The sequence below is a fragment of the Ursus arctos genome, unplaced genomic scaffold (genome assembly GCF_023065955.2).
Source record: "Ursus arctos isolate Adak ecotype North America unplaced genomic scaffold, UrsArc2.0 scaffold_22, whole genome shotgun sequence".
NCBI classification, from domain to species: Eukaryota; Metazoa; Chordata; class Mammalia; order Carnivora; family Ursidae; genus Ursus; species Ursus arctos.
Genome location: NW_026622897.1, coordinates 14301616 through 14321189, shown reverse-complemented (window position 1 = coordinate 14321189; position 19574 = coordinate 14301616). Strand labels below are relative to the sequence as shown.

At 38.3% G+C, this 19574-nt stretch overlaps 1 protein-coding gene across 8 annotated transcripts in view; it reads left to right on the top strand.

The window, feature by feature from the left end:
• Positions 1–350: 350 nt before the first annotated feature.
• Positions 351–19574, top strand: part of DDX6 (DEAD-box helicase 6) — a 31481-nt gene continuing 12257 nt past the window's right edge. For 2 of the 8 annotated variants that reach the window (XM_057317009.1, XM_048217147.1), the window contains exons 1-8: positions 565–671; positions 3272–3744; positions 6760–6823; positions 7726–7830; positions 15865–15994; positions 16876–17022; positions 17967–18061; positions 19103–19225. In XM_057317009.1, coding sequence (XP_057172992.1) covers positions 3545–3744; positions 6760–6823; positions 7726–7830; positions 15865–15994; positions 16876–17022; positions 17967–18061; positions 19103–19225 — 864 coding nt within the window. In that variant the 5' untranslated portion in view covers positions 565–671; positions 3272–3544. Of the gene's footprint in view, positions 452–550; positions 704–3271; positions 3745–6759; positions 6824–7725; positions 7831–15864; positions 15995–16875; positions 17023–17966; positions 18062–19102; positions 19226–19574 lie in introns of those variants that run through there. The other 6 variants (XM_048217148.1, XM_026505619.3, XM_057317008.1 and 3 more) reach the window with 6 other exon arrangements.

Sequence of the window (19574 nt, the reverse complement as noted above, 5' to 3'; positions counted from 1 at the left end):
ACCCCCGCTTTCCACTTGCGGGGATCGAAGGCAGGGTGGACTCTTCCAGGCCACCATTCCCCACTCATTTCTCCTCAGCTGTGAAAAAGCTCGCCCTTCTCCCCACTCAGAAAGGAACCCGTATTTCCCCTTCGAGTCTCCGTCACTGGGGGCCCCCGTCGATGTGAGAGTACGGCCGTCCATTTTCTCCTCAGGGAGGCTCCCCGGCCCACATTCCTCCGGCCGCGAAGCCGGGAGGCCGTGACGCCGCAGCGAGAGCGGCGGCGGCCGCGGCGGAGCTCTCGCCATCTTGCGTGGAGGAGGAGCCGCGGCCGCCGCCATGCGGACAGGCAGGGGGAGGGGGAGAAGAGGGGGAGGGGGCGGCGGGCGGGCGGGGGAGGGGCAGAGCAGCCGAGTTAGCTCAGCCCGGGCGGCGACTCCGGCGGCGCCATGAGAGCGGGCAGTGGCGGAGGTAGGGCCGGGCGGCCGGGAGAGCCAGCGGGTGCAGGCGGCCCTGCGGAGCGTTCCCCGGAGTGGGGCGGAGGCGGGGGCGGGGGCGGGAGGAGGAGGCAGAAGCTAGGGGCCGGGTGGGGGCGGGCGGAGGTTTCCGAGGAGGAAGGAGCCGCCGCCATTTTGGGAGCTTCGAGTCAACAATAAAGGACCGAGGGTGCCGAGCGGGAGTGGCCTCGGTGGTAGGACTCGGGCCCGAGCCGCGGGGAGTGGGGTGAGGTGGTGGGGTCGAGGTCAGCAGTGCGGTCGGGGCCGCGGGAAGCCCCTCGGCCGGCGGGGAGGGGTGCTCTCTGAGGTGGAGGCCTGAGGCCTGTCCGGGCCGGGCCCCGAGGAGGAAGGCGGGCGGCGGGCGGCAGCCGTGTGGGGTGGGGGCGCCTGAGAAGACTCGAATATGGGAATGTCGTGTGCGGCGGGGTCCGGAGAAGGAGCGGGCGAAGTACTCAGAGGAGCTTTGTGGAAGATGAGGGGATGTGGGACCACAGAGACGGCAAGGACTTAGGGGGATGGTGGAGGTTATAGGGTACGAGGCGGCCCTATAGGGGGCGGCAGGGATATGCAGTGTCGGAGGGCTCGTTTTGGAAGAGGACCCACTGCTGCTAGCTTGGAATAAGGCCTCGTAGGTCGGTAACAAGAGGGTGATTTTGGAGCCCCCGAGTCGTGAAGGAAACGGAGGGGCTTTCTGACTTAAGGGTTTCTCTTTGGGGCCTTATAGGGGGAGTCCCTATTGTTTCCTGCCCGCGGAGTTGGTTCCCTGCTCTTGTGGCGCAGCTGCGATTGTAGGGCCCCAACCCTTTTGTGTTTATGGTCACAGGGGTTTGACGAGAAGTGTGTGGTTCGGGGTGGGGGGCGTATTGGGGGAGCAAGAAATTATTGCCCCACAGTTACGGGGCTCAGATCATTGGCTTGTTTCTTTCCCTCATCGCTCACTCCCTTTTCTCGACCACACTCCCCTTTTCCCTTCAGAATAAAACAGTCCCTCCAACTTGCAGACCAAGCTTAGAGAAACTGCGCTGCATTTGCAAACAAAAGCTCTCGTCTGAGATGACGATAGTGCTTTGGGTGTGAAACTGTCAATTGCTAACTACAATCTGGGAAGTGCTGTAATTAACTCCGCAAGGGGCTCCTCCCAACTAGTCTACGTTTCGTTCGTATTTTTGAAAATGTAGAATGTAACTTGCATGTCTAAATTGGGAAGGGGTAGGAGGAATATTTCCTTCTCAGAGACATAAAGCTGCAGTGCAGGTTTCGGTTCAAGTAAGAAGGGAGTAATAGTCACATTTTGGATCTAGGGAGATAGGAGATATGTTAAGAGCTCGAGGGACAATAATGATGTCATTTAATCTTTAGAGGTTGCCCTCTTCATCCTCTTAGTGCTTGGCAAACAAACAAGTCTTGTGCGAACTCCGTGATATTGTTGATCGTAATATAAACATGTCAATACAGGAAACCATTTACCACCTTGAACTGAAATTAGGTGGCTGTTAACCACGGTCTGTGTAAGGCATCAGATTCTAAGAGACTTAGAAATATACAGCTTCGTGTATGTGATAATCAGGATTTGCATCTGAGCAACTATATTTTCAGTTTTTAAAAAAAAGACATAACCAGTTGTCTTTTTGAAAAGATTTATTGCTTTGGAATCCTTGGTGTTTGGGGGGGAAAATTATCATTAATTAAGAAACTAGTGTATTTTTTGGTAAGAAATATAAAGGAGTTAAAAAAGAACAAACCCAACGGAGGAAGAGTAGTCCTTCATTTTGTGGTCTTTGTAAATTATTTTTATTTACATTTCAAAATAAGAATGTGATTTGGGGAATAATTAAAAATGGCGGAGATTGGCCAGTTCTTTTTTAAAACAACTATTAATTAGTACTCTGAGTTTCTTGGAAAGTTTGGTTAAAGTTACTATTGTGTTTTAGTCTTTCACAGATTTTTTTTTTTAAACACAGGCAATTTCCTTTTTGTTTTCTTATAGATATTTTTAATAACAGCAAATATAAGTGAGGATACACTTTAGTGTTATTGAAATGTATGTAGCTAATACTTTTTTAGTATTCAAATTTTATTAAGGTAGCTAAAGGTTTTCATGGCTGCTTCTCAAGAGAAAGATTTTGATATGTAGACATGTCTGTATCTCGACTGCTTCAGTTTTAAGGGGCAAAATTTAAGAGAGAAAACAATTTATTTTTCTTCATAAAGTTGAACCTCTATGGTTGAAATTCATAAAGGCACAAATGTGTTTTTTTTTCCTGAAAGCATAAAGTTAAGTCAGAAGCTTACTTAATTTCAAGAATTCTCAGTTGCTGTCAGAAATAGAAAAAAAAAAAATAATGAATTGCCTTGTTCCAAGATAGGTAGATTTACATTAATAAAATTGTGTGATACTTCATTGAGTTGTAATGCAATTAAGTGTAATGAATCATTGACTTTTAGAGGTGGCAGGGACTTTGAGAGAATTCATCAGGGAGGAAACTGAAAGGAAGAGATTGCTATTTGACAGCTAATGCTAATTTAATCACAATATCTTTCTACCTCATCTTCTCTGGGTTACTTTGAACTGACAATTTAAAATGTTTGAGATTGGTCTCAGTTGGCTTGGTGTTTTTTTTTTTTGAGGCATTTCATCTTTTTGTGTCTCTTCCTAGCCTGGCTAGTGTTTTGGTCTAAGTATATCTGTGTTCTTATTTCCTTAATAGTGATTTCCTTTAATGGGGTTCTTGTAAAAGGGAAAGTTTTTTCTAACTTTCCTGTGTTTGCTAATTAAACTTTCTCTTTGTTTCAGATTGAAGTGAGTGAATTCAGATATATAACTCAACCTTGTTAGAGGGCTTTTTAAAAATAAAAAGTTGATTCGGTGCATGAGAGCAAGTTACTGCTGCTTACCGTTCAGAGACTTACAGGTGCTTGCCTGCATTGCAATAAAGGACTCATATATTGAGCAAGACTTATATTTATCTCTTCGTTTTGGAGAGCCTAATAAACTGTTATTACAGTTTCTCTACTGACTTTCAAAAGTTTTGAAGTTTGAAAGAGACATCTTTACAATTAATACAGCATGAGCACGGCCAGAACAGAGAACCCTGTTATAATGGGTCTATCCAGTCAAAATGGTCAGCTGAGGGGCCCTGTGAAGCCCAGTGGTGGCCCCGGAGGAGGGGGCACACAGACACAGCAACAGATGAACCAGCTGAAAAATACCAACACAATCAATAATGGCACTCAGCAGCAAGCACAGAGTATGACCACCACTATTAAGTAAGTGTTAGAATAAGTAATAAACACACTTGGGAGACCAAGGAGATATCTTTTTGCTACTTTGTTGTTGACTACTTAAAAGACTACTTTAAACCTTATTTTAACCATTTTGTTTGGAAAGAAAAGACAGATGACTGTTTTATGGTGGGTGGGTATTTGCAATTGAATAATGTATTTTTGTCATAATTCAGGTTCATTAACAAACAGATGATATTTGTAGTTTTGTATACATTACTTTTGAAACATATCTGGCTTTCATAATTGGCTTAGATTCATCTTGTTTTTGCCAGTATGGCTTTTTCCCTAGTGTTATAATTGTACCTTACCATAGTTTAAATGGCAATTAAAGCCAATTTCAAGTTTTAAATTTAAAGACTGGCCTAGCCTTCTGAATCCAAACATACTCACTGGTAGAAAATTTATCCATAACTTTTTTTTAAGATTATGAAACTTTAGTTTTCTACTTAAAAAAGAAAGCTTTCTCCTTTTACATACACACAGAATTACAAGCCGTTATATATCATAGGGTTTTCAAGATTTTGAACTCTTGGAAATGCATGGAACTGAATAGTCCCAAGTCCCTTTGTTGACTCTAAAAACTTAAGAGCCTCATCTTACTACAGAATATTTTTTCTTTTAAATGTGCTGTTTGTCATCTAAGTGTACACTTTAAATTATTACTGATAACTATCACTAAAGATTCAGTTAATAGAAAATTAACATTGAAGACTCTTGACCCCATTTCACATTTGGCTTTATTGTTGATATCTAGCCATAGAGACTGATTTATTCTCTTGAAATCTTCATATGATGTTGAAACTGGTTCACTGAACTAAGGTGTGTGTTATATCACAACCTAGGTCTTTTCCGTGCTTAAAAAGCACTTCCTAAAGAAAAGTAGCACTTACAAGCTACCAGAATATCTTATAAATGGTTACTTGAATGTGGTTTGCTAGTAACCTCAAAGAATTAATTTCCATTGGAATTGGTTTGGTCATTGGGAGAATTGGTATTAATGCATATTCTGGTTTTGGGGGTTTTTTGCATATTTTAAGCTTTAATTTGTATAGAAATCAAGAATATTCTCTAAATTGTAGCTTGTCTTGACAAAATATGAATAGGCTAGCAAAACTTAGGCTAATTTTAAGCATAAAGCTGTGTTGCTTCATTATTTCCTACTTAAATTCTGATTTCAGACAATAGGTTTTGTTTTTTCTTTTTTGGTTTGCCTGGGATTAATGGGTTCTTTTTCATTCTGTGGGTTCTTTAAATCTCAGTTTGTCAAAAAAAATTTTTTTTTAAAGATTTTATTTATTTGACAGAGAGACAGCCAGCGAGAGAGGGAACACAGGCAGGGGGAGTGGGAGAGGAAGAAGCAGGCTCCCATCAGAGGAGCCTGATGTGGGGCTCGATCCCAGGACTCTGGGATCACACCCTGAGCTGAAGGCAGATGCTTAACAACTGAGCCACCCAGGCGCCCCTTTTTTTATTTTTTAAATCTCAGTTTGTCATGTCTTCTATGAAGGCTCCTAGATCCCATCACTGTCTTCAGAACTCTTCTAATACTTAATTTCTATCACTTATTTTCTCATTTTAAATAGTTTGGGTCTTTTAACCTCTAAGGTTATAAATTCCTTGTGGTAAGATTTTCCATTGTATTTCTGCATTTTTATTCACTTTATATTGAATTTGATGATGGCAAACTGGCCTACTAGGATGTTCAACTGACATTTTTGCTCAGAAACTTTGATGTGTTAATTACATACGCAGAGGTGAAAGGCTTTGGTACCCTTGGAATTGGTAGCAAATAGTTATCCGTGTTAGAGTATCTTAAATTATGTGGGACCTAGCTTTAAGTAAAATAAGTGCTCATCTTTCTAAATGAAGACTCTTGAGATGTTTTGGGGGCTCTGATTATGTGAGAGTTGCTATAATGAAATCAGTGAAAACTTTTATTTAAAGATGACACAGTTGAAAGCATTATCTGCTTTATTGACCACTTTTTTGAGTATTATTTGAGGTTTTTACCTGACCAGAAAGAATTTTACTCTATTTTCTTGGTTTCAAGCATTCTTAGTAAAAAAAAGATTGAGAGATAGTCATTAACAGCTAATACTGAGTTCTTTTTTTTTTTTTTTTAAGATTTTATTTATTGGCGGGGGAGGGGGGGGTTTACTGAGCACAGAGCCTGATGTAGGGCTCAATCCAGGACCCTGAGACCATGACCTGAACCAAAGCCAGATGCTTGACCAACCGAGCCACTCAGGTGCCCCCCGAGTTCTTATTTTGCCAGGAACTCTGCCAAGTACTTTATGTAAATTATTTGGTATAATTCTCAACCCTCTTTATATATGAGAGAATTGGAGGCTTAGAAGAGTAACTGCTGGAAAGTCACAAAAATAATGAGTAGAGTCAGAGCTTGACCTCGGGTCTGAAACTTTAGAGCCCTCGGTTTTAATTAGTCACCAAAAGTTAGAAACTCAGATGCTTACAGGAGACTGTGCCACGTGAGAAGATACTTGCTTTATCTAAAGGAGTCTACTGCTTTATTTAAGCGCCTAGTTATTAACCTCTATCAAATTGTTGACATGCAGAAGTTTGGAACTAGTGTTGCTAAAGCTTCCTTCCTCACCCCCCCTCCCCAAGAGAAGCCAGAATCTGGACTTTTATATGAAATCTCCTAATTTTTAAATGTTGGCAACTAATTTAAATTAAAACACACTACTTATGTCAAATAAAACACAGGAGTTTCCAGTTTTGACAACAGTTGCACTATATATACTACATTGCTTCTATTTTTTATTTTTTTTTATTCTCTCTAGATTGTTCTTTCGTAAGAAGAGCAGTTTTTCTAATGGTGTTTATTTCTGTTAACTATATTTCAAAGTAAATGACAATATATTAAACTTACTGTGCTTTTACGAACTTAATTATAATTGTGGTGAATCATCTTTGTATTATTAGAATAGTGATGCTATGAATTCTCATGCTTCAATTTTACTGTATTCTCTGTAGACCTGGTGATGACTGGAAAAAGACTTTAAAACTCCCTCCAAAGGATCTAAGAATCAAAACTTCGGTAAGTTGATTGTAAAATTCAAGTGGAAAAATGGTGTGGAAACTAAAAGTGAAGTAGTTATTTAATAATAATAGGCACTGTGTGTTTACTCTTTAGGTTGAAGTGGTTGAAATGGTATGGATCATATATGATGAATTGCCAAAGATTTTCACAGTTTGGAGGAATTATATTAATACAATAATGTGTGTCTATATTAAATACTATATTTATACATCTGTATGTTTTATCTAAGTTATGGAGTATTTTCATGTTTGCAAGGCATTTTCTCAAAATTTTCTTTTGCTCCCAGCAATATAGTAAGAGTCAGGTTAGGTATTATCCTTATTATGTGGATGAGGACAAGGAAGTTGAGAGATTCTCTTAACCCAGTGTTCCCAAGTGGGGGTGATTTTTGTCCTTTAGTGGGCATTTAGCAGTAGCTAGAGACATTTTTGATTATTACAGCTGGTTAAACTCAACTAGGGGGATTCTTCAGGATGGCTCCTTACAACAGAGAGTTTTCTGGCCCAATGTCAGTAGTGCTAAGTTTGAGAAATCTTTATTTAGAATAGGATATTTGCAGGCAGTGAGTGGTGGAGTTAGGGTTTGACTTCACATCTTGTGATTTGTAGTACACAGCATGATACTCACATAGAAATAACAGTATTCAACCAGTCCTCAGAAGAATATGACCATGGGGTGGCCTTTCTCCAAAACAATTTTTAAGCGGCCTGTGTGTGTTAAAGAGTAGTTATATCGTAGAAATACTTCAAATATAGATCAAGACAGAGAATTCATTTGCCTATATTTATATTTTAAATGGGGTAGAGGAAGAATAAATCTCTCAAACCTTCTTAAGCATAGAAACTACCAAAGGAATACAGTTGTACTTTATTATTTTATTGTTTGTTTTGTTTGACTAGGATGTGACCTCCACAAAAGGAAATGAGTTTGAAGATTACTGTTTGAAACGGGAGTTACTGATGGGAATTTTTGAAATGGGCTGGGAAAAGCCATCTCCTATTCAGGTTTGTTTTCCCTTTTCATCCACATACGATGTTATGAGTAAAGCATTCCATGCTTTTTGATCTTTGTGAATTATATAATTAGTGTTTTTCTCATGTGTGTACACGTGCACAAACACACTTTTTCTGAGCCTTTTAAAGATAAGTCACAAAATTGTGGTCCATTACCTCTCAATATTTCAGTGCGTATTTCCTAAGAAATAGGATTTTTTCTTTTTTAAGTAAGCTCTATGCCCCAATGTGGGGCTTGAACTTACGACCCTGAAATAAAGAGTTGAATGCTATACCAACTGAGCCAGCCAGGCGCCGCTGGGGGTATTTTCTTGTGTAACCATAGTACAGTTATCTTTGGTCAATTTAACATTAATACAGTATTTCTATCTTATCTGTCATTTGTATTCTAATTTTTAAATGACCCCAAAATGTCCTTTATAGCATTTTTTTTTCTTTTCTGTACAGGATGCCTCCTTAGATGAGGTATTGGCATTTGTTAATTATGTCTCTGACCTCTTTTAGTTGTGAGCATTTTCCTAGTCTTTCTTTGGTCTTCTGTGACATTGACATTAAAAATACAGCCCTCTCTTTTTCTAATAGAATATTCCTCATTTTGGTTTTGTGTCATGTCTCCATGTGATTAGCCTCAAGTTATGCATTCTTAGCCAAACTACTATAGAAGTTATGTTATGGCCATCTCAAGCTACCAGATTTGGAGGTGTACATAGTGTCCATCTATATTTTCATTGGTGAATTTAATTTTGATTATCATCTCAAGGTGGTGTCTCATTTTTCTACTACATAATTAATTGCTATTCTCCCCCTTCCCTTGAAACTAATAAGCAGTCTATGGGAAGCACTTCAAGACCATGCGAGTATCTTACTCTTGCGATCAGAATTTCTCTGTAGCCTTAGCATCCACTGGTGATTCTTGCATGATCTGATCTTTATTCTGATAGATTATGATGAGTTTCCAGTGCTAGCTAGCACTCCTTCCACATTTGGCCTTGTAAAGAAGAGCCTTCCCTGGGACTCCTGGGTGGCTCAGTTGGTTAAGCGACTGCCTTCGGCTGAGATCATGATCCTGGAGTCTCGGGATTGAGTCCCATCGGGCTCCCTGCTCAGCAGGGAGTCTGGTTGTCCCACTGAACACCCCCCCCCCCCCAGTGCTCGCTCTCTCTCTCAAATAAATAAAATCTTTAAAGAAAAAAAAAAGTCTGCCTTATCTCTTCATGTATTTGTATATTGTCAGTGTGGACTCACAAATTTCCCCCCAATGGTATTTTTGTGGTTAGATTATCCCATTTTTGGCCATTGTGAGCTCCTTCAAGCTCGTCCTTGTGTTTTTATAATGTACACACACCTGCTTTTTTTCTGATAGACTATTTTTTTAGAGCAATATTAAGTTCACAGCAATTGAGCAGAAAATAGAGACTTTCCATAAAACCTGGTCCCCACTCATGCCTCCTCCATTATCAACATCCCTCACAAGAGTGATGCATTTATTACAACTAAGAAACCTCTATCAACATCATCCAAAGTCATAATATATATTGGGGTCCACTCTTGGTGTTGTACATTCTGTGGGTCTGAACAAATGTGTGATGACATGTACTCATCATTGTAGTATCATACAGAGTAGTTTTATTGCCCTAAAACCCCTCTGTGCTCTGCTTATTCACTCCTCACCTCCCCCACTCCCTTCATTTTTCTTGAGTACTTCCTTTTTGGTATGTGATAATGCTGAGCTTACGTATACCTATCTTGTCCCAGCCTTGGAATCAGCCGTTTCTCCAAGGAGCCCTGCTTAGTGGAATAGTAGTATTAGAGACTTAAATCTGCATACTGAGTACACTCTTTGCTTCTTGGCCCTTTCAGTGAAAAGAACAAGGAAATACATGTATGTGTGTGTGTACATATATGTAGACATAAACACACATATTAATTAAAACTGTTAAACCCAAGCTGTAATAAGGACAAACCCTATGATATCACTGAGTACCTTTTCATTGAGCAAACATGTAATGAGTGACCTAGTATATGTTAGACACTGGAGATGTTTTTATGAACAAGACAGGGTTCCTGCCCTCACAGTCAGGTTGATAAGACAGCTAATTGTACAGATAATTTCAGTGTGATATAATGAGCCCCTCTCTAGTTGAAATTGCATCTATATGTAGCCATTAGAGGAAGACAGAATAACCTAGAAGTGATCCATATTCCAAGCCGAGAACACTGGGATAGTCGTTGCCTAGGGGTTTTCCTTTTGTGTGTGCCTTTGTGGACAAACTAAAGAAATTTGTTATGGCTGGAGAAAGTATCGAGATAAGGTTATACATCACCAGATAGGCAATTTGAGTGCATATATTGAAAATATTTGGAATTTACCGTTCTGTAATGTAGTTCATGTTAATCTATTTTATTTACAGGGATGAAAAGTTTTATGAGAGTCTTCTGTAGGGAGTATATCATTCAACCTTGTATATCCAGTATTTAGCAAGTGGATGGCAGGAAATGGGCCCTCAGATGTTCAGTGGTATTTAGAATGCTTGATGAGATTATGGTTGACATATCTGCAGGTTAACTTGGTCTACAGAACTAATCGAAGAACTAGTCTTGCAGTCAGACTGCCTGGGTTGAATCCCAAAGCCACTCCTTTCTAAGTTGATTATTTGAGTTTTCTCTCTAAGCCTCAGTTTCCTGGCCTATGAAATTGATATAATAGTATATATCATAGAGGAGTTGTGAAGATTAAGGGAGGTAATTCATTTTCATATGCTTGGTATAGTGCCTAGTAGATGAAAAATACTTAAAATTGTTATGGGTTATTATTCCATGTAGGAGTTTTATTAAAGGAGATGGGGAGGCAGGAAGGAATAAATGCCTCTGCCTTCCTCAAAAAAAGAAAAGAAAAATAAAAAAGATTGGTTCATTTAGCAGACTTAATTCATTTTTTTTAAAGATTTTATTTATTGGGGGGTGGGGTGGGGCAGAGGGAGAGAGAGAGAGAGAGAGAAACCCAAGCAGACACTGTGGTGAGCATGGAGCCCAACGTGGGGCTTGACCCCACGACCCCAGGATTACAACTCCAACTGAAACCAAGTCGGATGCTCAACCAACTGTGCCACCCAAGTGCCCCTAGCTGACTTAATTCTTAATGGACGTTTGTTGGCTCCTGTTTCCCACCTTTGTACTAAAATTTAAAATTGACTTTGTTATTTGCACTCTCAGTTTTAGTGTAACATATAGGCAGATATCTTTCCAGCCACTTAACCAGTCTCACATTTAGCTTTTTCCGTAAAGTAGAAATAATAAGTAATCTCCCTCACAGGATTTTTGTGAGGATTAAATGTAACGTGTAAACAAAATGTTTTGAAATAGCAAAGCAGTGTACGAATATATAGTATTATTCTAGATATCTAAGATCACCATTCACATTGTCTTTTTCTTCACTATTGTTTTGCCCAAGAATCTGTGGAAAACACAAAATGTCCCTTAGAATTATTCAGTGTATAATAAACCGTAAATAATAGGAATTTAGAACCAAAAAGAAATGTAGAAATCCTGTAGTAAAATCTAACCTCATGACTGGCTGCCTTCTATGCATTCTGTTCTTACCTACTTTGCTCCTTGTTTTCCTGTTGTTTTTAAGGTATTATCTTCCATAGTACTTAGTTTACAGTTTTATCCAGGCATTTTTTCCCCCAAATACAGAAGCCTTTTTGATCAGATGGGTGTCATTTGCATTTGAATCTTTTTTAGGAGATGGTGAAATTTTATTGGCTATAAGATTATTGGACAATGAGGCACTTAAAATTATATCTTCCAAAAAGAATATTTTACACTAACAGGCTGGAAACAGATATACTACAGCTTGCCCCCACACATCTTTCTTTGGTGTAGCCATCTGTGACTCTGGTTCTAGTTCTGAATGCTATGCCCCATAGCTAGCATAATCGTTCCACTCTAAGGCATAGCTTTATAGGAGCGCAGACTTACTTGGAAGGCCAAAGAACCTACTGTTTTATTCTGCTTAACATATGAAACCTTACAGAGTTGACCCTTGAACAACAAGGGTTTGAACTGCATGGTTCCAGTTATACACAGATTTTTTTATAGTACTGTAAATGTATCTTCCTTATGTTTTTCTTAACAACTTTTTTTTCTCTAACTTTATTTACATATAATATACAAAATGTGTTAATTGACTACGTTATCAGTAAGGCTTCTAGTCAGCAGGCTATTAGTAGTTAAGTTTTAGAGGAGTCGAAAATTATACGTGGATTCTCCATTGTGTGGATGTCAGTGCCCCAACCCCCACGTTCAAGGGTCAACTAACTGTATTAACTTTGAAATGATTGAAAATGACGACTCTTATGCTTCCAGACCTTAGGCACAACTTTTGAACACTGTTTAGATAAGATAATGATGAACTGGCAGGTAGTCCATTATTGAGGGAAACATGGGAGTTCCTTATTGTTGGCAACAAAATTTCACATCAGGTCAAGAATCTCAGCTATTTTGAGAAATTATTTTGTCAACTAGGTTTAATAAGAATAGTTCATTGTTGATAGTTAGGAATTACAGCATTTTTAATCCTTTATAAATCATTTCTCTTGCTAATGTGGATTTCTTATGATTATAGGAATTGTTTTCCTAAATTTGCACACACACACACAAAAAGTCTTTAAATGCATTTCCTCATTGGTTACTGTGGTAAAATTGCGGCGTGTTCCTTAAGTTAGAGATATTTTTGAAATTATTATTTTTCCATATCCTTTTTTCTTGGCAGCAGTAGATACCTGTGACAACCATTGCTATCTCCCCCATACTCCTATTATTTGTTCCCCTGAAATTAAGGTTCTTAAGGTCAGCTGGCCTTAGGATGTAAAAAGAAGCAACTACTCTAAAAGCAGCAATTTTCAGCTTTTTTAGGTACCACACTCTGTCAAATGCCTCTCCGTACTAGGAAATTGAAAGGTATGCTGTGCTTTGGTTGTAGGCAACAAACCGACTTGGGCAAACTTTAGCAAAGGGAAATTTATTGAAAATATCAGAGGAGTTCACAAGAGTGAGAAAAGTCACACTTGGAATTGACCAAGGACTGAGGCAGCTCTGAAGGGCTTGGGAAGCTACAAATTGTTACAGGATGTACTACAACAATTTAAATTCTTAGAAGGGAGCATGGAGTTGGCCTGGCTTCAGCTGATGTCTCCCGTTTAGCTGGGGAAGTTGCCTAGACTTTCCAGTGGGGTGGGGGACATGTGCTATTAGGAAAGGGAAAATGGATCCTACGATAACCAAAACACAACAAATACTTAAATGGGTCATTTCCACCTTACAATGGAACATGGCCTTGGAGAGGTAAGGTGGCCAAATCAGACCTCAAGTGTCGTGGGTTTGGTAACTTGACTAAGATACAAATCACGCAATTGACACATTTAAAGTATACAATTTAGTGGTTTTTAGTATATTCACAGTTGTATGAATCAATTTTAGAACATTTTCATCACTGTAAAAAGGAACTGCTTTGGCAGTCTCCCGTCATTTTCCCCTGGCCCTAACCAACCACTAATCTACTTTTTGTCTCTATGGATTTGCCTGTTCTGGACATTTCGTATAAACAGAATCATATATGGTTTTTTGTAAGTGACTTCTTTGACTTAGCATTTTTTAGGGTTCATCCATGTTGTAGCATGTATTAGTACTTCTTGCCTTTGTGTTGCTGAATAATAATTCCATTGCATGGCTCTACCACATTTGGTTTAACTCTCAGTTGATAGGGTTGTTTCCACTGCTAGTTATTTTGAATACTGCTATGAACATTGACATATAAGTTTTGTGTGGGAATGTTTTTATTATAAAACAAAAATTTGAAACCTAACTTGAAAGGATAATAAATAACAAAGTATCTGAGTGCCCAGCACACAGTTTTTAAAGTTCTTAGCTTCTAAGAAAGAGGGGGGTAATCAGAAGGGGGAATGAAACATGAGAGACTATGGACTATGAGAAACAAACTGAGGACTTCAGAGGGGAGGGGGGTGGGGGAATGGGATAGACCGGTGATGGGTAGTAAGGAGGGCACGTATTGCATGGTGCACTGGGTGTTATACACAACTAATGAATCATCGAGCCTTACATCGGAAACCGGGGATGTACTGTATGGTGACTAACATAATATAATAAAAAATCATTAAAAGAAAAAAAAAAATAAAGTTCTTAGCTTCTTTCCCTCTTACTTTTCTCCCTGATAGCTCCCGTGGTTTCCTCTGGGGTATCATAGTTGTCTGAGCCTGACTTGAATTCTCTCTCATCATATTACCTAGTCTTCCTAGCAAACAGTGGTAAGAGACACTGTGGATGTGTTGAATTCCCTGACTGCCACTGCTAATCATAATGGTCACCATATGGGGCAAAATACCAGTGAATCTTAACTTAGAGACTAGCCTACTTAGTTTAAGGGGGAAAAAAAGCCTTATCTTTGAACAGTTTCTGTAGAGCATGAACCCTATCAGAGAGTACAAGGGAATAGAAATTAGTGGCCTTAATCTGAGTTAGAAGGTGAACCCAAAATGGGAATTAGGATACCCTTAAGCTAATTGTAACCTGCCTCACTTCATTCAAAGTTTAATTTTTTTAAAGAACCTGACTTGAGAAGTCATTGGGAGACCCTTGGAGACCATCTAGCCTTTTATTCTGCTGTCGAACTGAGTAGTGTGCAAGTAGCTTATTTAAAAACCATAGAAGAAAATGAACCTGTGGGGGTAATAAGCCCCCAGAGCAACTGTAGATGAACAGAGTTGACTCAAAAGTAGGAAGGAAGAGATTAAGACCAAAGGGTCAAACCAGGGATTTTTTCTTTGACCTGCTTTATTTTAAGCAGACTGTTTAATGCTGGTAATAGGAACAGAGGGTAGCAGTGTTGTCATTGGACCATTTTTACAGTAGTTCTGGGAGCTGTGTTTCTTTTTCTGATCATATGGAACCCATGTGACCCCTGTGGTGGGTTCTAGGTAGGATGAGTATTATGGTGGGGTGTGGAAGTCATGATGCTTATTAGATGTTTCTATAATAATGATTTTAAAGTGTTAGAGATAGTTCTTTTGGTCATTAGCTTAGGCATAGAACTGATTGTTACAGTGATTATGAATCTCTTTCCTAATTTACTAATTTTTGGGTTTTAGAAAAAAAATAAAAATTTAGTTTTAGGAATGGAAATGTTCTTATTCCTCCCTCTTTATTCTGCCTTTTTAATATTTCTCTGTATATGTATATTTAATTTTCAGTAATTTGGGGGAATCCTTTGCTATTGTTTAAGTAACTTGTCCTAGTAGGAAATGTTATCTTTGCAAAACACACGTGATAAAGTAGGCTAAATGTGAAAATGAAAAGTCACTTTCTGATGTGACCATGGATTAAGATAACTGGAATAGAATTGAGCCTCCAGTTGAGCACATTTCAGGACAGAGATGTTGGATGTGAGACACTGACATTGTGAGCTTATATGATATAATAAATAAAACCTGAAGTTCAAGCTTTTCCAGCTGATTCCTATTTTTTACAAGGATGGGTTGTCAAAGCCACAATTTTTCATTGTGGTTAAATTGGCTTGTCTCAAAACGTACAGTCTTTCCTTTGTGTTGTTTGTGCCATTTTTTTTCTCCCAGTTTTTCATTCTGAATGTTTTTCACTTTTTTTTCTGTTTGTTCAAGTCAGCCCAGGTTCCTTTTCTTCATTTGTTTTCTTTGATGTAGATGCCCAGCTTCATTAGACCTGCACATTTTCACACATACAAATCCATATAGTTTTTATTACGTTGGGATACGGTTTAATAATACACTGAAAGCAGTTCTCATAAATATGGGTTGATAATGATGGTGATATTGACTGGTAATTTACTTGGTCTCTACCTATTCTTGTAAAATGCAAATGTGGGACACTTGAAAGCCGTACCAAAGAGGTATACCTCCAGTATATTTTAGAGAATAATTTGCTTATGTACTGTTTTTATTAACAAGTAATTTGCATTTTCTTGTCTCTTAGGAGGAGAGCATTCCCATTGCTTTATCTGGTAGGGATATCTTAGCTAGAGCAAAAAATGGAACAGGCAAGAGCGGTGCCTACCTCATTCCCTTACTTGAACGGCTAGACCTGAAGAAGGACAATATACAAGGTTAGTTTGTTTAAACTAAAAATGGCGGTTTTGGAGCTATGTGGAAGATACTACCATCTTTTTTTAGAATTTACGTAATCTGGAGTTAGTATTTACTGTTTCACAGCTTGTGGCCCAGTTGTCTTGTAAAATACCCAGCTCTTTAAAAAGATTTCTAGTTTTCAGAGGACTTTTACATTACACAGTTTTGATAGTGTTCCAGTGAAATAGGCAAAATAAGTATTGCCTTATAGATAGGAAAGCAAAGATCATGAAGTTATCCGACTTTGCTACTTACAAACTATGGAACTGCGTTGTTTCTTGTGGAAACCTACATGTCTGCAAGAGCTCATGAACTTTTTCCTCTATAAAGCCTGTGGTTTTGGAATTTTTAAGAGCTTAGGAAGTAGGGAAGAAACAAGTTTTCATAGTTGTACACAAAGTAAGCTAATAGTTAAAATTTTGACTTCTAAATTTTCCTAAATCTTGATCTGTAATGATCATTTCTCCCATCTTCCGTTTACCTGCATTCATGTGCTGTAAATGGAACCTGGGCAGCAGGCGTTTCCTATTCAGGTGTTTAGACTAGTGAATCCCTTACTGAAATATTAAATTAATAAACTTTGAGCCAATGTTGCCAAGTCAAAGAACCCTTTAAAGGTTTGTAACTAAAGAGTAGTACCAGGTTAATAAAGCAGTGTTGCCGAGGAAAAGTTTAAAGCTAGAACACTGTAATAGGTTCTTTTTTTTATAAAGGAGATTTACTTGTTTGATTTTCCAGAATTAGTTAGGCTTATTATGATTCAACTTTTTAATATGTCCTGAGTATTTAGATTGCAAGGGGCAGTATTCCTGTAGCTTATTAAACTCTTAAAATACGTTTCTTTTTTTCTGTTTTCCAGCAATGGTGATTGTTCCCACTAGAGAACTTGCTCTACAGGTCAGTCAAATTTGCATCCAGGTCAGCAAGCACATGGGAGGGGCCAAAGTGATGGCAACCACAGGAGGAACCAATTTACGGGATGACATAATGAGGCTTGATGACACAGGTAGGGAATGATTGATATAATCTGGCCTAGCTCTCCAAGTGTTATTACAGACACAGTGTTTGCTGAACTTACTCAAAATTGTTCTTAAGGACCAGAAACACTGCCTTAGAAAAATGAAATGACCATTTCATTCAAGAAAAGAGACAAATTGATAGTAATTGAAAGGATATTCAACCTTGCTGGTAATTTTTTTAATGTAAATAAAAATAGCAAATTGATATCGTACCTATCCGATTGGCACAGCTAAAAAATACTAGTAACCAATAATAAGTTTGAGAAAAAATAGTCTGTCTTCGAGCATTGGGGTATAAATTGATACGATCCTTATGGTGGGCAATTTGGGATTGTGTTTTGAAATTATAAATGTATTTTCAAGAATCTTTCCTGAAGACAAAACAGGGTTACTGCAGTGTGGTTTGTAGTACTGAAAAATTGGAATATCCGAAGTATCAGAGGAGATTGGCTAAATACATTGGGGTATAGTTTGAGTGGAATTCCATAAAGCTATTAAAAAGTGAAGCTGATCTGTATTTATTTTCATTAAGAATTCTCCGTGATATATCAGTGAGTGGAAAAAGATAAAACACAAGCATGAAATCCACTTACGTAAAATTATACATAAAGTTTGAGTCAATTTTATATATGAGATGCCTGGTATGTCTTTGTTATTGATTGGGGATAGTTTTAAGACAAGTACTCCCCCTTTTTTGGAGCAGGTGATTTGGGAAGCTGTTGGGCTGCCCCATGTGAAGTGAAACAAACAAGTATTCTCTGATCAACCTAAGATGAAATGAAAATCCATATCTTAAAACGTATCTTTTCTGTTTGTATTATTCCTACCTCTACAAGTTTCTGATAAAATATGTATGATAAACTTCTACTGTATCCTCTTTGCCCAAGCTAAAGTGAATGAGAATATGTATATATATTCTAATCTTGTGTAGTGCACGTGGTGATAGCTACCCCTGGAAGAATCCTGGATCTTATCAAGAAAGGAGTAGCAAAAGTTGATCATGTCCAGATGATAGTATTGGATGAGGTAATGTCTCTTCATTTGGAAAGTACTGTTATGTGCTTTGTTTATAACTGCCAGTGAATAAAGCAAAAGCTCTTTTTTTTGTGTGAAAAAAAAGCATACTAGAGGCTTGTGAACCTCTAGTAAATGCATGACTCTTGTCAATTCAAACTAATTCTCTTATAAAAGATGTTTTGCCCATTAAAGACAATAGATGGTGGGCATTTGTAGGAATAGTTCAGCCTTGTGTCTTTTTCTTAGGGATGCCAGATTGTAAGTTTTGTTTTTATTTTTCAAGAAAAGGAGTTGTTGAATATCTCAAAGCCAAGTTCATTCTAAATCTATTTCCAATCAGTGATACATCTTAAAAAGCATCTAATGTCTCTAACCCCTCATTTAGTATAATTCATATACTGTATCAGTGTTAATGTTTTGAAAAAAAGTTATTTTCCTCTTTGGTTTGTGTTTTAGATAACTAGATCAGGTCGATCATAGTCTAATTCAGACAAGTTTTTAAATCTTTGTGTAACAAGAGATAATGTTTATTAGTCACTGTGTGCTACCACTGCGTGCTGTACATGTTTTTTCATTTGCTTTTCACAACAACCCTGTAAGGTAGGTATCCTATAAAGCAGTTACTACTGCTAATTTTAAAGTCGTGAAAACTGAAGTATTGGGTGGTTAAATAACTCGCCAACATAGCTAGTAAGTGAAGGAGACAAGATTTCAACCCAGGTAGTTTGACTCTGTAGCTTGTACTCTCAACCACGTACTGCATCTAATGGAAATCACATTAAAATTTCATTAGGGGAACAAGGATTGTATCTGTCTAGGGTTTTCTCTTTCCTGTAGAATACAGTATTATATCTAGAATATGGTGGTATGTAGATTTTTCCCCCTTCTGAATCATTGCAAATGTGTCTTGGTGCCTTGGGGGGTAGACAGTGTTGTAGAGTACTGTTTACAACCAGGAGTAGTCCATGAATGCTCCTGTGGGATGATGCCTTATTAACCAAAGACCTTGGACACTAATTTTTTTGAAATTGTCTTTCCTTTATGCTGCAGGCAGATAAGTTGCTGTCACAGGATTTTGTGCAGATAATGGAGGATATTATTCTCACGCTACCTAAAAACAGACAGATTTTATTATATTCCGCTACTTTCCCTCTTAGTGTACAGAAGTTCATGGTGAGTATAAATCTGTACTTGGAAGCAGTGCCATCCTATTGCCCACGAGTATACCTTTATTCATAATTACATCTTGTTATCGGTTTATGCTGATTATTTCAAGTATTTGGCTTTCCTGCCAGCTGATCAATTAAGGTTTGTTGTGCATAACTGATTTTTTTAAACAGGAGTTTGATTAAATTCTTCATTCACTTAGCATTTGGTGTCAGGCTGACATACAGCCATTGATGCTGGATAAATTGATTGCAGTGTAAGCCTAGATACAAAATACACAATAGGAATAGCTACATATCTGAATGTTAGATTTTCTATTACATGGTAACTTACTTCTTCGGTCATAGATTATTTA